Source organism: Prionailurus viverrinus, chromosome X, assembly GCF_022837055.1.
Source record: "Prionailurus viverrinus isolate Anna chromosome X, UM_Priviv_1.0, whole genome shotgun sequence".
NCBI lineage: Eukaryota > Metazoa > Chordata > Mammalia > Carnivora > Felidae > Prionailurus > Prionailurus viverrinus.
The window spans coordinates 81181282-81197362 of record NC_062579.1 but is presented as its reverse complement, the minus strand read 5'-3'; the positions used below and the strand labels follow the sequence as shown (position 1 = coordinate 81197362).

At 40.4% G+C, this 16081-nt stretch overlaps 1 protein-coding gene across 9 annotated transcripts in view; it reads right to left on the bottom strand.

The window, feature by feature from the left end:
* Positions 1-16081, bottom strand: part of MID2 (midline 2) — a 146794-nt gene that overhangs the window by 49452 nt on the left and 81261 nt on the right. For all 9 annotated transcript variants that reach the window (XM_047844287.1, XM_047844292.1, XM_047844288.1 and 6 more), the window contains one exon: positions 15855-15950. In XM_047844287.1, the coding sequence (XP_047700243.1) occupies positions 15855-15950 (96 nt within the window). The remainder of the gene's footprint in view (positions 1-15854; positions 15951-16081) is intronic.

Sequence of the window (16081 nt, the reverse complement as noted above, 5' to 3'; positions counted from 1 at the left end):
TCATTTATCAGTTGAAATTTCCATAATCTTTCATTGGTTAATTGAGATAGTCTGGGTACTTATGGCTTGTAAGTGTGTATGTGTGCACACACAAATGTGTTTCTAAATCATGTAAAGGCTTGGGGTGCCTGGGTGTCTCAGTCGATTGAGTCTGTGACTTTGGCTCAGGTCATTATCTCACAGTTTGTGAGTTTGAGCCCTATGTCAAACTCTGTGCTGAAAGCATGGAGCCTGGAGCCTGCTTCGGATTCTGTGTCTCCCTCTCTCTCTGCCCCTCCCCCACTCACAGTCTGTGTCTCTCTCTCAAAAATAAATAAACATTAAAAATTTTTTTAAATAAATCATGGAAAGGCTTAAGTTATTACTCAGAACTTATTTATATTCTATAAATCATTCTTGTTAATCTCATCTGGAACCTAAAGAAAGGGTTGTGTTGGCCTCATTTGAATAGTGGGCTGATTTCATTGACCTTGTTCTGAATATGATCATACTGCAGGAACTCAGGTTTATGATCTCTTGGAGTTCAGATCTCACATTGCCAGCACCAGCTTCCAAATGCATTTTCTAAGGAAGGATGCATTGACTAGCAGCCAATTTCCTGTGCACTGTCTTTGGACAGTAGTGTGGTTTAGTTCTCACACCTGGATCTTTCCCTGTCATCACATTTTCCTCACGGAGGAGCTTCAAACAATGTGACTTTAAGGGAAAAGGAGTTGGTAGGCAAAAAATAAGCCAGGCTGTAAACGATTTCAATGGAGAGACGGGTAGGAAAAAGTTTAAAATGTTTTCTTTATACATTTTAGCATGGTTTTACTGGTTGCATTTATGTAACTGTTATCATTTTAAACATTTTTATTACGAATGTTCTAAGCATATTTAAAACTTGACAATATGATGAAATGCCTTGTACTCCCCCCCCCCCACTTTAATAGCTATCAACAGTTTGCTATACTTGTTTGATCTATTTCCCTCCCTTTTGCTGGAATGGTTTTTTAAATTTTTAAAATTTTTTTTTATATTTTTGACAGAGAGAGAGAGAATGCGTGAGCAGGGGAGGGGCAGAGAGAGTCGGAAACACAGAATCCGAAGCAGGCTCCAGGCTCCGAGCTGTCAGCACGGAGCCCGATGCGGGGCTCGAACTCATGAACTGAGAGATCATGATGTGAGCCGAAGTTGGCTGCTTAACCAACTGAGCCATCCAGGCGCCCCTGGAATGTTTTAAAACAAATCCAAAAGACTGCACCATTTCACCCTAAATATTTCGGATCACATCTCAGAAATAAAAGGATATTTTGTTGCATAATCACAGTGAACAAATAATTCCTTAATAACATTCATCTAATGATTGCTTCATATTCATTTTCTGAATTCTATTTAAAAATGTACTTTTATAGTTGACTTTTTTGACTCAGATTACTTTGTGAAGAGGAATTTTATACTGGGTTTTCAAAGGCCATGTGTATTTCTAATGAACTCTTGAATACTACTGTTATATGGTAGGGGAAAAAAAGAAGATGCCATCAGTACTGTGCACTGCCTCCACTCTAATTATTGACCCTTAAAATTATATCTTCAGAAATGGATGTTCTTTATGAAAATTCAGATCTCTGTATAGCAGTTTTCCTTCATTCATGAATTTCAAGAAACTGACAGACATATTAAAGAGAAGAAAAAGTCAATTATTGGACAGAACAAAGACAGTGAGAGTCTTGGGGATTCAGGTGTGGGGGCAGCAGGAATTGTAGAGAGAGCTATTTAAGAGCCAACCTGGGGATATTTAATTGCTTAATCAAAATCACTTGATCTCTCTGACCTCTCTCTGTACTGAGGCAACCAAAACCCTAAAGACTCAATGGTTTTATCTGCAGTGGGAATACTAGTCCTACTAGATGACATCTGTCCGTTTTGATGACCCTAACCCCAAATCAGTGGGAGCTCCTGTTTTTGACTACTGCCTGGCATCCAAGAATTTTTCTTTTAAAGACCAAAAAAAGGCAAATGTAAGTGACTGAACTCAATAGCATTCCAAAACAGCATGGTAGAGGAAAACTTAGGAAAGCCCCATCTGCTTTCTTGTATATTTCTGGTGGGAGTATAAATTACCTTGGTGAACAGAGATTGATGATAATATGTATTAATAACTTTAAAAATGTGCCTTTGCTTTAAACTATCAGTTGTACTTCTAGGAAACAAATACTCTTAAAAATAGATGGAGAGGGGCGCCTGGGTGGCTCAGTCCATTAAGCCTCCATCTCTTGATTTCAGCTCAGGTCATGATCTCACGGTTTGTGGAATCAAGCCCAGAGTTGGGCTCTGTGCTGACAGCTCGGAGCCTGCTTAAGATTCTCTCCCTCCCTCTGTCTTTGTCCCTCCCCCACTCGCACACCCACAAGCATGCGCTCTCTCTCTAAAGAAATAAACATTTAAAAATAGATAAATTGATAAGATAAAAAGATATATGTGAAACTGACAGCTGAAGTAAGGTTTCACTCTAAAAAAATAAGCAAGGATATAGAGGATTTACTTTAATCTATCAGTAAAACAATGTAATAGCTATGTATAGAACTTTGTACTCTATAGAAAATGCACTTTATTCTCTTCTATTCATGGAACATTGACTATTGATCATGTACTTAGCCACAAAGAACAATATAATACAGATACATTTGAAAAAGTAGAGATTTTATAGTCTACCTTCTCTTATCATAAACCTGTAAAATAAGAATAACAAAAATATAAACCCCTAAATCCTCAATCACTGAAATTAAGACACACACCCCTAATTTTAGAATCAAAGAAGAAATCAAAACTAAAATTCTTCATTTTATAGAAAAAAATGGAAAAACACTATTTAAAAACTATAGGATACAGTTAAAGATCTACTCGGGAAAATGTATAAAGATTGAAAATAAATGAATTAACTTTTCAACTTAAGAGAAACTTGAAAAGGACAATAAAATAAACTAAAAGGGGGATGCCTGGGTGACTCAGTTGAACATTGACCCTTGATTTTTGGCTAAGGCCATGATCCTAGGCTCCTGTGACTGCTCCCCACATCAGGTTCCAAGCTGAGCATGGTGCCTGCTTAAGATTCTCTCTCTCTTTCTGCCACCTCCCTCTAAATAAATAAATAAACTAACTAACTAAAAGAGAGAGATAAATCATAACAGAGGATTTCATTTTTAAAAATGGCTTTTTTTGAGGGCCAATTATTAAATGTTTACCAGCACACCATTGTCTATGAGTATATCCCCTTTCCATTGTTAGTATTGTGTTGTTTTGTTTTGCTTTGTAAAAAAAAAAAGATGTGTAGTTTTTTTAAAGACCCCATGTTCCAATGGTTTTGAGGCTAAGTTCCATAAATGTTTCAGAGAACAGATTGTTCCCATGCTGTTTAAGCTACTGAAGACCACAGAGGAAGATAAAAAGTTCCCAAATCCATTTGGTCAATCTAGTATAACCACAATACAAGAAACCTAAAAAAGATACTGGAAATAGTAAGACTACACATTGATTTCACTTCTGAATATATACAGGAAAATTCTCAATAAAATAGAAAATGAAATCCAAAAGGGCAATGAAAGAATAAAATACTATAAGCAAACAGGGTTTATTCCAGAAATAAAAGAATGATTCAACATTAGAAAATATATCAACATATAGGGTTATATTAATACATTCCAAAAGGTTTTTATTTTTTATTTTATTTATTTTTTAATGTTTATTTATTTTTGAGAGAGAGAGAGAGGGGGGAAGGGGCAGAGAGAGAGGGGGACACAGGATCTGAAGCAGGCTCCAGGCTCAGAGCCATCAGCACCAAGCCCAATGTGGGGCCCGAATCCACAAACCGTGAGATCATGACCTGAGCCGAAGTCGGACGCTTAATCAATTGAGCCACCCAGGTGCCCCTCTAAAAGGTTTTTTAAAAAAACTGAGCAGGGGCGCCTGGGTGGCGCAGTCGGTTAAGCGTCCGACTTCAGCCAGGTCACGATCTCGCGGTCCGTGAGTTCGAGCCCCATGTCAGGCTCTGGGCTGATGGCTCAGAGCCTGGAGCCTGTTTCCAATTCTGTGTCTCCGTCTCTCTCTGCCCATCCCCCGTTCATGCTCTGTCTCTCTCTGTCCCAAAAATAAATAAACGTTGAAAAAAAAAATTAAAAAAAAAAAAAACTGAGCAGTCAATCCAGATATAAATTCTAAGTAAATGATAATTTTTAAATACACTAAAAAACAAATAACAAACATCACACAAAGTGGTGAAGTGTTTCCCAGATCATGAACAAGGCAAGGATGTCTGGTATTACCACCATTATTCAGCAGTGTTTTTAAATTTTTTTAATGTTTATTTTTGAGAGAGAGAGCATAAGCTGGTGAGGGGCAGAGAGAGAGAGAGGGAAACAGAATCTGAAACAGGCTCCAGGCTCTGAGCTGTTAGCCCAGAGCCCAATGTGGGGCTCGAACCCACAAACCATGAGATCATGACCTGAGCCAAAGTCAGACACTTAACTGACTGAGCCACCCAGGCACCCCATTCAGCAGTATTTTTAAAGTTTTAGCTGAGGCAAAAGAAAATGAGAAAATTAAATAAATGGTATAAATATTGGTTTAAAAGAAACAGAGGTACTTCAGATAAACCTAAGAGACTCTAGCTTTTTTTTTTAGTTAAGAGACTTAATTTGGTAAGACTATTATATACAAGAAAATATATAAAACCAAGAGCTTTTCTACATATGCTGTTTTAAATGGAAATAGAAAAGCAACCCATTCACAACAGGGACAAGACCATATACCTAAGGACCAATTTAGCAAGAAAGCTACTATACCTATTTGAAAAAAACAATGAAATATTAAAGAGGAGGTCCCAAAAATAAAACTTAAAAAATGCAGAGATAATACTATAACTCTAGGAAAATTTATCATCATTTCTCCCTAAAATTAATATATAACTCTAATGCAATGATAATCACAATCCAAATTGAGTATATTTTGTAATGGGATAAAATTATTTTAAGGTTCATGTAGAGAGTGACAATAAAATATCCAAGAATAGCAAGAAAATTATGACAAAGAAATAATAGATATTTCCAGATATTAAAAGTTACCATAAATCCACTAGAACAAAAATAGTCAGGTATTGGCATATGAACAGAAAATTAAATCAGTGGAACAGAGTAGTCTGGAATAGGTCCAAGTGCATATGGAAACCCAATATATGCCAATGGTGACAGATCCATTCAATGAGAAAAGGACTCTTGTGAGAATAAATGGTCTTGGCATTGTAGCTATTCATCTGGAAGAAAACAAAACTTCATATCCTAAAATAAGCTGTAAAGCCTCATAACCTAAAATAAATTGCAGGTCTATTAAAGACTTAAGATACAAAAGAAGAAAGTCACTAAAAATATGAAAAGAAAGTTTAAGGAGTGGAGACCTTCCTCCACAATCCAGAAAAAAACAAAAGCCATAAGAAAATAAAGATAAATGGCAAACTGAAACAAAAAAAAAATACAACACATGTGACAGATAAAATGTTTAGATCACTAATATAACAATACATTAGATAGATAGATGATAGATAGATAGATAAATAGATAGATAGATAGATAGACAATCTCCATCCCTCCTCTTACCTAGCCAACATACTCTCCCTGTGTGTTTTCATTCTCATGGTTTTAGGTGTGACCTATATGCTGATCACATAAGCATAGATTGACTCCCCTTTCAATTTGTAGTGTCCAGCTTCAAGTGGGTTCCCAATGTTTCTTACCAATCCTATATTTCTCTTAACTCTCTCCACATCTACGCAGTGAATTCAAATCTTACAGTCCTCCAAGTTCCAACCTCATCACCTCCTTTCTCACTCATAGTGAAAACATGGCAAGTGATTTTACTTTCTTCTTCACAAAGAAAATAGAATTCACCCTACAGAATTCCCTCAAATTCTCACAACAAACCAGTAAACAAACATACCTGCATCCTCAACCAACCATCTTTCCCTCCTGTCTGTTACAAGGAAATGAATGATATCTCTCTTCCTCTAGAAAGTTCATCTCTCTACCTGTGCACTGTGTCCCATTCTCTTGGGGTCCTTGCTTGATTCATCTTCCCCTCTCTTTCCTTCATTCAACTTCTCCCTGTCAAATGGCTCCTTCCTGTTGGCAAGTAAAAATATTTATGTCTCTCCTATCATTAAAATGAAAGAGATCATCCATTTAAATCTTCTGTAAATACTACACTCTCTTCCCTCGGGTTCCATGACACAAATTCTTCTGGTTATCCTTCTGATCACTCCAACATTTCTGCCTTAAATGCCAGTATATTCAGAGAGTTCTAACACGTGAACTCTCTTAGGTGATCTCATCCATTTCTAAGGTCCCAATACCACCTATATGGCAGTGTCTTGCTTATCTTTTTTTTTTAATTTTTAAAATGCTTGTTGAGATATAATTAACATACCATAAAGTGCATCTGTTTTAAGGGGATGATTCAATGATTATTGGTAAATTATGAAACTGTGTAATCATTACCACAATCCAACTTTAGAATAATTCCATCACCCCAAAAAGATCTTCATTTGCCTTGCTTATCCTTACTTCCATCCCAAACCCCTATCCTGAAATTTAGACCCACATATCTAACTGCTCAGTGACATCTTCATTTGCATAACCACAGGCACCATGAACTCAGTGTTTCCAAAACCGAACACATCTCCTTCCCATATCCTTTTCCTTTAGACCTGATTCTTCTCTGGTGTTCCCTGAATGAATGAATGGCACCACTGGCCCCTCAGAAATCCTGGGCATCATTCTAACTTCTCTTTCTCATCCCCTATATCCAATTAATCATCAAATCCCATACATTTTACTTCCTAACTATAACTTCCTAACTATAACTCAAATCTATCCCTTTCTATCCTTTATTGTTACTTCACTAGTTCTGTCCACCAGAATTTGTTCCTTAAAATTAATCCACCCATCCACCCATCTAACTATCCATCCACCCAACAAATGTGCATTGAGTGCCTACTGTATACCAGACACTGTGCTACAATAGTCCCCTAACTGGTCCCTGTCTCTTTGGTCTTAAATCTTCTGAGTGTGTTCTTAATTCAGCAGCCAGACAGCAAAATCTCTTTAAAAACACACTGTTCCCGTACTTAAAAATGGCTTCATACTGACTTTTAATTGGCTACCCTATGACCTGGGGATGAATTCCAAACTTCTTAACGTGACTCTTAAGGTCTTTAGGGATCAGGTCCCTCCTTGCCTCTCTAAATCTCGGGTCTCATCACATCCCTTGGATAAGTCACTTAGTTATCTGAATTTCCTCATCTGAAAAAAAAACATGGATAACAACAGTACCTATCTCAGAGGTAGCTGAGAGGATTAAATGAGATAATGCATGTGAAGTGCATAGCACAATGGCTAGCACATATGAAGTGTCAGTAAATGTCAGCTATTGAGGACAGTGATGACAACGTTAGCTTTCTTCAACCTCCTGATCCTCTGAACTCTTACAGCACTTCAAGTTGGTCTCACACAATTTAGCACTCAACCATTTTCTTTTGTATTGCTTACTGCTGCTTCATACTGTTAGTTATGCTTTCCACCTAGACTACAATGTCCTTGAAGACAAAGATAGTGACATACATACCTCCTCTAGTTCCTGGAGCACTTGAAACAATGCTAAGCACACAGTGGAGTTTAATAAATACTTTCTGATAAAGGTTCACAAAGGAAAAAGGGACATAGGTTTTACTGACTCTCTATTGCTCAAATGACCATAAATAAAAGGGGATGGGGCGCCTAGGTGGTTCAGTCAGTTAAGCATCTGACTTCGGCTCAGGTCATGATCTCCTGACTCATGAGTTTGAGCCCCATGTCGGGCTCTGTGCTGACAGTTCGGAGCCTGGAGCCTGCTTTGGATTCTGCATCTCCTTCTCTCTCTGCCCCTCCCCTGCTCATGCTCTCTCAAAAATTAATAAACATTAAAAAAATTTTAAAAAGGGGGCGCCTGGGTGGCTCAGTGGGTTAAGCATCCAAATTCGGCTCAGGTCATGATTTCACTGCCTGTGGGTTCGAGCCCTGAGTTGGGCTTTATGCTGACAGCTTGGAGCCTGGAGCCTGCTTCAGATTCTGTCTCCATCTCTCTGCCCCTCCCCCACTCATGCTCTGTCTCTCTCTCAAATATAAATAAACATTAAAAAAACATAAATAATGAACAGCAAAACCCTGGGAATACCATTTGCTTTTGCCTACTGGACTAATGGTGTGTCACTGCATTTGCAGCTATACAGTAGGTTAGCATTAAGCGTGGGACTTGGCAGTGCTCACTGTAGGTCAGTGGTTTTCTTCAGATGGTTTGCTGCCAATAACCTGTTTTTGACAGAAATGGAGTGTGAAAGCATGAAGATGTTTAATTCTACTCCCTGGCATGCAGACAATATACAATTTGCCTACTCATGTGTGAGATCAGATTTTTGTGTTTTACTCCTTCAATGTAAATGTTCTTTCTGCACTACCAATAAAACATAAATTCCATTTCATTCGAAAGCCAATGGAATCCTAAAATAGTTCAGGTTTCTGGGCTGATGACTGGGTGGCAATCAGAACCCCAGAAGAGCCCCAGGAGGCCAGAAAATTCAGAGCTCTTCAGATGCTAGAACACCCTCACAAATTTGGCAAGAACTCTGTTGTGTGTGCACTTGGGAGTAAACTGGCACATTGGGATTGTTTTCCCTTTCTTTTTCACATACTCTCTCACCATCTACCATTGGACTCCTTTCCTGCCTTGTCCTCTCACCTTCTCCAATCCTCTCATGCCCTGTGATTGCCCCTCCATCTGACATGTTTCTAAGAAGACATCTTCGTGCACTCCAGGCATCTGCTGATTTGTGCAGGAGCACAATTACTCGGATGCAGTGGGGGAGTGGAGGAGCTAAAGGTGCAATTTTGTGCTTTTATATGACATGGACTCCCATTGATAAAATGCAATTTTTTTGTAGCTAATGTTTGATTAGTTTAGAAATTATTCCAAAGCCAGTGATTGTCTTGTGCCTTTGATGTTGCTAAGGAGAAGCCGGAACAGGCCTGGGAAGTAGAGGGGAAGACAAGGGAAACCTGCTCTAAACACAAGAGACAACACTTCTGATTGGAAACAGGGAAATCTCCTCCAGTTGCATCCTGGTTTCTCCTGTATGGAGAAAATACCACAGGCTCGAAAAGAACCCTCTGAGGGCAAATATAGAGGTCAAAGATGTCCTCACGACCCACTTTAAACACCAGTTCTCTCTCTAGACATACATTCTTCTTTCCACATATACCCTCTTTACAATATCTCCTACACACACACACACACACACACACACACACACACACACGCGAGATGAACACCCAGGCAGCCACCTATGAAACAGACCAATGCATAGCATGTGCAAAGGCACGTAAGAGCACGTGTGTGCTCTATGGAAAGCTTATCACCACAAAGAAAGGCATGTGCAAATACCATTCTAGATACACACAATGCCATTCCCACATGGACACACACTTGCACAACATAGATGGACATCTGTCCTCACCCAGACCACAGACAACAATAATATGCAACTTGCAAAACACGGTACATAAAGCCATTGATTGATGAGTCTGTTGTATTCTGAGTGACAATCGGGCTGATCTGTCCTGGGTCTTCTCGTTCTACACATTCTGCATGGCTTTATGTGCCACTTCGGTGCTCACGAGTCCTAGGTCTTTATCACTTTCCCAGACCTCTCTCCTGACCTCCAGATCCAGCAAGCCAGCTGCCCACTTACTTACCTGCCTGTCTGACCCACAGCGCAATAAACCTCTCATGTCTAAAAAGAACTCCATCTCGGGGTGCCTGGCTGGCTCAGTTGGTAGAGTGTGAGACTCTTGATTTTGGGGTTGTGAGTTTGAGCCCCACGTTGGGTATGGAGATTACTTTAAAATAAAACCTTTAAAAAATAAAAAGAGGGGCACCTGGGTGGCTCAGGTTAAGCGTCCAACTTCAGCTCAGGTCATGATCTCAAGGTCTGTGAGTTCGAGCCCCACGTTGGGCTCCGTGCTGACAGCTCAGAGCCTGGAACCTGCTTTGGATTCTATGTCTTCCTCTCTTCTCTGCCCCTCCCGTACTCATGCTCTGTCTCTCTGTGTCTCTCAAAAATAAATAAATGTTAAAAAAAATTTTTTAAAGAAAAAGAAAATTAACTCCATCTGTACTCCATAACTTAGTTAAAAGGCGACACACCCATTCAGTGACCCAAGCCAGAAACGTGGGGATCATCCTACTATTTTCTCACCCCTTCACCCATTGCATCTAACTGATCACCAAGTAATATTGATTCTACCTCCCACAAATGTTTTGAATGTATCCCCTCCTCCCTAACCCTACTACCACTGCCTTAGGTTGGGTCTTTGTCTCTCCCTGTATCAGTAAAAGCCACCTAACTGGTTGGTCTCTTTGCTTTCACTTTTGACCCTTGACCCTTGCTCTATCCACCATACTACAGCCAGAGCAATCCTGAAGTACAGGCCTTATCCAGTTATTCATCTGCTTTAAATCCTTCCATGGCTCCCCAGAGTCTTCAGGATAAAGTCCAAATACCTATGCATGGCCTACAAGGTCCTTCATTATCTAGGCCCTAGCTACTTCTCCACACTCATCTCTTGCGATGGTCCTCACATCGCACATTCTGGCTGAAGCAAACTTGTAATGGTGCCCTGCATATCTCTGTGCTCTTTACCCTTCTGTGTTCTTCACCGTGGTCCCCTTCACTACCTCACCTCATTTTTGTTGGGAAAATTCTCCTCCTATTTCAAGAGAACTCCATTTTTATTTCACCCTATTTTCTTTCCTAAGTCCCTCAGGCAGACTTAGGTGTTTCTTTCTCTAGGCTAGCCTGTCATCTTGCACTTTGCTTTCATTACAATAATTATCACTTGACACTATATTTGACAATTTACCTGCCAGGTCAGTTCCCTGAGTTGAGGGCAGGGACCATTTCCTATTTATCTCTATCTACCTAGCATACACTCAGAGCATAGCAGACCATTTTGCCTATATGAAACACTGTCTCAGCAGAGGGAGTACTTTATTTTCCCTCCTTAAATCTTCGGCTAAAATGCATTTTCTCTATGAAATTTCCCCTGATTACACTTAGTTCACTCTATTCACTGCTTAATTTTGTCATGGCCTTGGGGCTTGGAGAAGAGTCTTCCAACAACAGATTTGTGCTTTAATGATTTAGATTTGATTCTCTCATCTAGCTTGACCACTCTAAAACACTAAAGGACCATCTACTGAAATCCATAGAAATGGGGTTCTTAAAAATCAATTCCTGGGGGAAAAAGCCACCTGTTTTTATGCTTGGAAAAGCAGTCAGGCATTTATTCTTGCCCTTCCCAAACCAAATGCCCTTGCAGTACACAGTACAAACAGTAAGCCACTCAAGTAACCAAGCCACCCAAGCCACCCACAGTAAGTCTTCTGAAAGGTACTAAAGCTAAGAGCTGGGGGCAAGACAGAAAGCTGAAATTCCCCTCAACTAAGGAAACGCCCCCCAGCTCCTTGAAAAGGCTTGGGAAGGGCCAGAAAGAAATCAATCTTCCCATGGAGTTCCTGGGATAGACTAACCCGTTGTGCTGCAGCAGTTCCAGAGGGGAGGAAAACAGGGCGCACACAAAATCTCCAGGAAAGTGCTTTCATATGCTCAGTGCCCAGAAGTTACCGACAAGACTAAATAAGAAAAAGTGGAAAGCCTACATTGCATTCATTTGTACTCCCCGTACACATGTCGCTTGCTTGAGAGACACAGTGTTTTCCCTAGCTGGACTCCAAAGTTCCTGGAGGCCATCAACAGCATATGTTTCTTTTATAGTTCCCAAATTGCCCACCACACTGAGTACGCAGTATCTGCTGCAGAAACACTTTGTTGTTGACTGATTGATTACTAAGTATTTAACTATTTTTCTTCCCCTCGATGTTTTCAGGAATGCTTGTTATTCACAAAACGGTGCAGTCTTGGAAGCCAAGAGGAAATATTCATCTGTTTGTATACATTTTCCCTTGGCTATGCATTAAACAGAGATTTCCTTTGGCAATGTCAACAAAGGATGCCTGATGAGACAGGACAAAGAACTATATATAGAGATCAAGTGGCCAGAGGAGCAAAGTCGAAGCATGCCCTCCCTTAACCAGATTAAAGGAGTCTTCTTTCTGCTTCTACCTCCTTCCGGAGCTCTCCAGTCCCAACCAAAATAAAAAATATTTTCCAACTGCCTATCCCCTGAATTCTGAAGGCTGGGCTGTGACGGGAACAAGCTGAATTGCTGAAGAATTCAGCGAACAAATCTGCGGTGATCCTAATCTCTGTTTCTGTAATAATAGGAAGAGTGCAGCTTTGTTTACTTTTGAGGAGAATAGAGAACAAGGAGAGAGAACTGAGAGAGAGAGGCAGTATTTATGGCCCCTTTATGAAAAGTCAGTCTGTGACAAAAATATTTGCAGACAATAAGGAAGAAGAACAGGTTTGGCAGGAAAATAGCCTCTTCCAGTTTTCTCAGAAGTGCCTTAGCTTGTATCTTCCATCCCCACCCTAAGTGAAAGGTCTGCTTTGCTCTGTGAATATAGTCATTCCCTATAGATAAATCTGGATTAGATAAGATGCAAAAAACTCAAATCATCCTTTAGTGTCCAGTTCTCATGGCAGACGGTATCCTACTATTTATTTCATTTTGGAAACTATTTACAAGCATTTATGGAGTCTCAAGTCCCTTCTTTAACTGCATTTCTAATCCCAGGCCTTGTTCCGAAGCCTCCTGGACACACAGGCTCTGTGCTGAATGAGTATAATGAGTACCCTGGATTCACCCTATTATTAGGAGCCAGTTTAGGGCACATCCCTAACCTTTCAGAAGGGATGATGTCAGAGCCCAGCCGCGCTCTTCCATAAACCATCCTGAACGGTTCCTGTCAAAGACAGAATCCTAAAACTGGAGAGCCAATGGAGTCAAGTCCCAACATACACTCTCACCCTCGACATATAATGCAGTATGTCATGGTTCTTTGCCAACTGTCAGTTGACATTTTATTCCATTATCTATATTTCCTGCACATGTATATCTGTATCAGGGTGGATGTGTGCAGCGTGTAAGCCTTCCGAGGGCAGACACTGTGCCTGTGCTCTTTTCTTGGTACCCAGCACAATGCTGTGCGTAAATACATATTAGTAAAAGGTGACCTTTCGTGTGCCAGAACAGACAGAGGCCTATACAATGGATTTAACAAGCATCCCTAAGGGAGCTTCTTAATCACCTCCTCTGCTGTTTCATCATGGGGCTGCTCTTCCCTCCCATTTGGCAGCTCTCGTGTCATCTCCTGAAGGCTCAAACAAGGCACTGTTAAAACATCACTTTTACCTAGAGGGGCCAGAATGAGTAGTTCTCTATTAACATAATGATGCATTGTTTTATGAGACTAGCTCCTTGCTACTTGAAAAGAGTGGGGCCCTGCATACAGAGGTTTGATAGGTGCAGTGGGCTGGGAAAGGCCACAACAGGGCTATGTTTGGGTGAGGCTGGTCAGAGTGATACACTTCCCAGGGGCGGGATGATAAGATGTTAGAGAGGTCTTAGGATGAATAAGCAATGAGAATAAACTGCTTACCTGGCTAATTTGACTACAAGTCAGACACTATACTTAATAGTCTTTTTGATGAGAATGAGGAAGGTGATAATTATAATTTCTAACCACATTTTATTCACTATTAGCCATTACCCTGCCCTCAATCATTGAAAATTCTAAGCCAAGGGATTCCTTATCTTGTCTCCTGCCTACAATGATTCCTTGTCTCTCCACCAGTGTGGGTTTCTCATACTGTAATCTAGCAGCATAATCAGGAGCTTTGATTGAGTGGAACACAGAGGGATTCTGACTAGCTGAAAAGCACTCTGAAATGCCTTCTGTTTTGTTTCTCCCCACTTGTAAAGGATGAAATCAAAGAGCAAAAGAAGAGTATAAAGAAAGTAACCATTCACAGAATCATGACCTGTGAAGTCTGGAAGACACATCAAAGGTCATGTAGTCAGTTCAAGCTCTTATTTTGCAGGTAAGAACACTGAAGCTGAGAAGCTAAATGATTTACTCAAATTCATACTATCAGTTAATGGCAGAGTCAAGTCTAGAAGCTAGCTTTGCAACTTACGTTCGATTCTTTCTTTCCATTCCTTGGGCTTCTCCCTAAATTTCCCATGATATTCCACAATCTCGCACCTGGTATCCTATGTACCCTCCACATAGCGCCACTCTCTTCCACAAATGGGAGTGCCCAGCAGGGATTAAATTGCCATGATATGCTCATCATCCAAGTACACCCCACTTTAAGAAAAGCAGTCCTTTAGGGGTGCCTGGGTGGCTCAGTTGGTTAAGTGTCCGACTTCAGCTTGGGTCATGATCTCACAGTTTGTGAGTTTGAGTCCCACATCGGGCTCTGTGCTGACAGCTCAGAGCCTGCAATCTGCTTCGGATTCTGTGTCTCCCTCTCTCTCTCTCTGCCCCTCCCCTGCTCATGCTCTGTCTCTCAAAAATAAACGTTAAAAAACTGTTTTTAATTTTTTTTGTATTTTTATTTATTTTTTGAGAAAGAGGTAGAGAGTAAGCAGGGAAGAGGAAAAGAGAGAGGGAGACAGAAACCCAAGCAGGCTCCACGCTGTCAGTGCAGAGCCTGACATGGGGCTGGAACCCATGAACTGTGAGATCATGACCTGAGCCAAAGTCAAGAGTCAGAGGCTCAACCGGCTGAGCCACCCAGGCGCCCCAATATTAAAAAAAGTTTTTTTTAAGAAATGCAATACTTTAAGAAATCCAAACAATCAAGAGTGGTTACTCATATAAGATTCTTCTTGCAACAAGAGTCTCATACTCTCTTAAATATAAATCCCTAGGTGGGATTTAACTTGAACTATTACATTTATCTGTCACATGAGTAAGATTAGAACTAGACTATCAGGTTGTAAATAGAATTAGAAAAATTTTTATCTTGTCACTGCCCAGAAGGGGTCCTATAACATTTTACCCAACTCTGTTTAGACTTTAAGCCCTACCATTGCCTCTTTAACAAAATCAACACAAAACCAAATGCTACAGCTGAAGTTCCATGCTCTTGAGAAAGAGGGAGAAATAACATCTTTCTTTTATTACATCCACTTATGAAAAGACTCCTCTTGGAAGCTCTGCTCTATTGATGTAGATATCACGTAGGTAACAAGTTTTGAAAACCTTATACTTGTATGACACTTTATAATTCACAGACAACTTGAACATAGATCTTATTTGTTGATGACAAGAGTAAGTGGCAAGGCGATGAGTGAGGACCAAATGAGGTGTGTGGGGACAAAGGGAGGAGAGGCTAGGAAGAGGAGGAGCAGTCTTGATAATACTGTCGCGGACACAATATTGCACAGAACAAACCTCACCCTACACCAAGGACCCAGGATTCCCAGATCCCCTGTGACATCTCAGAGATCTCTTTAGGGGGCTAAGATGTCCATAATTGATGAAAGAAGAAACACACCTCATGTTGGATTCTCCTATTGCCTGCCACTTGTAAAGAAGTTCTGTCTCCCCAATCCATTGCCACCACGTATCTATTTTTGTGTAAATAATATCTATCTGCCCCTTTTCTTGGAACAAGCATCCTAAAGGAATGAGACTTCCCCAGAACTGCCATTCAGTCTTTCACTCCAAATGGCTGAGCTACACTCTGACAGAACTCAACTGCCCCCCAACTGACCACCTGATCCAGGTCCTCTGAAGGAAATGCAAATGTTTCTGTTACGTACCTCAACTTGCTGGCAGATCTGTATTAGTTTGGCCATTTGATTTTCTAGTTCACTGTTGCGCTTAACCAGGTTGGTGAGGTTCATCTCCAGAGTTTGCTGTCATCGCAGAGAGTATGAAGCCAGAGGGAAACAGGGAAGAGGGGAAAAAATAAGAAATGTTCAATGAGCTGGAGAACCAACATTATGTGGAGGTCATTTGGTCAATTGACAAACATTCAAAGATTCAC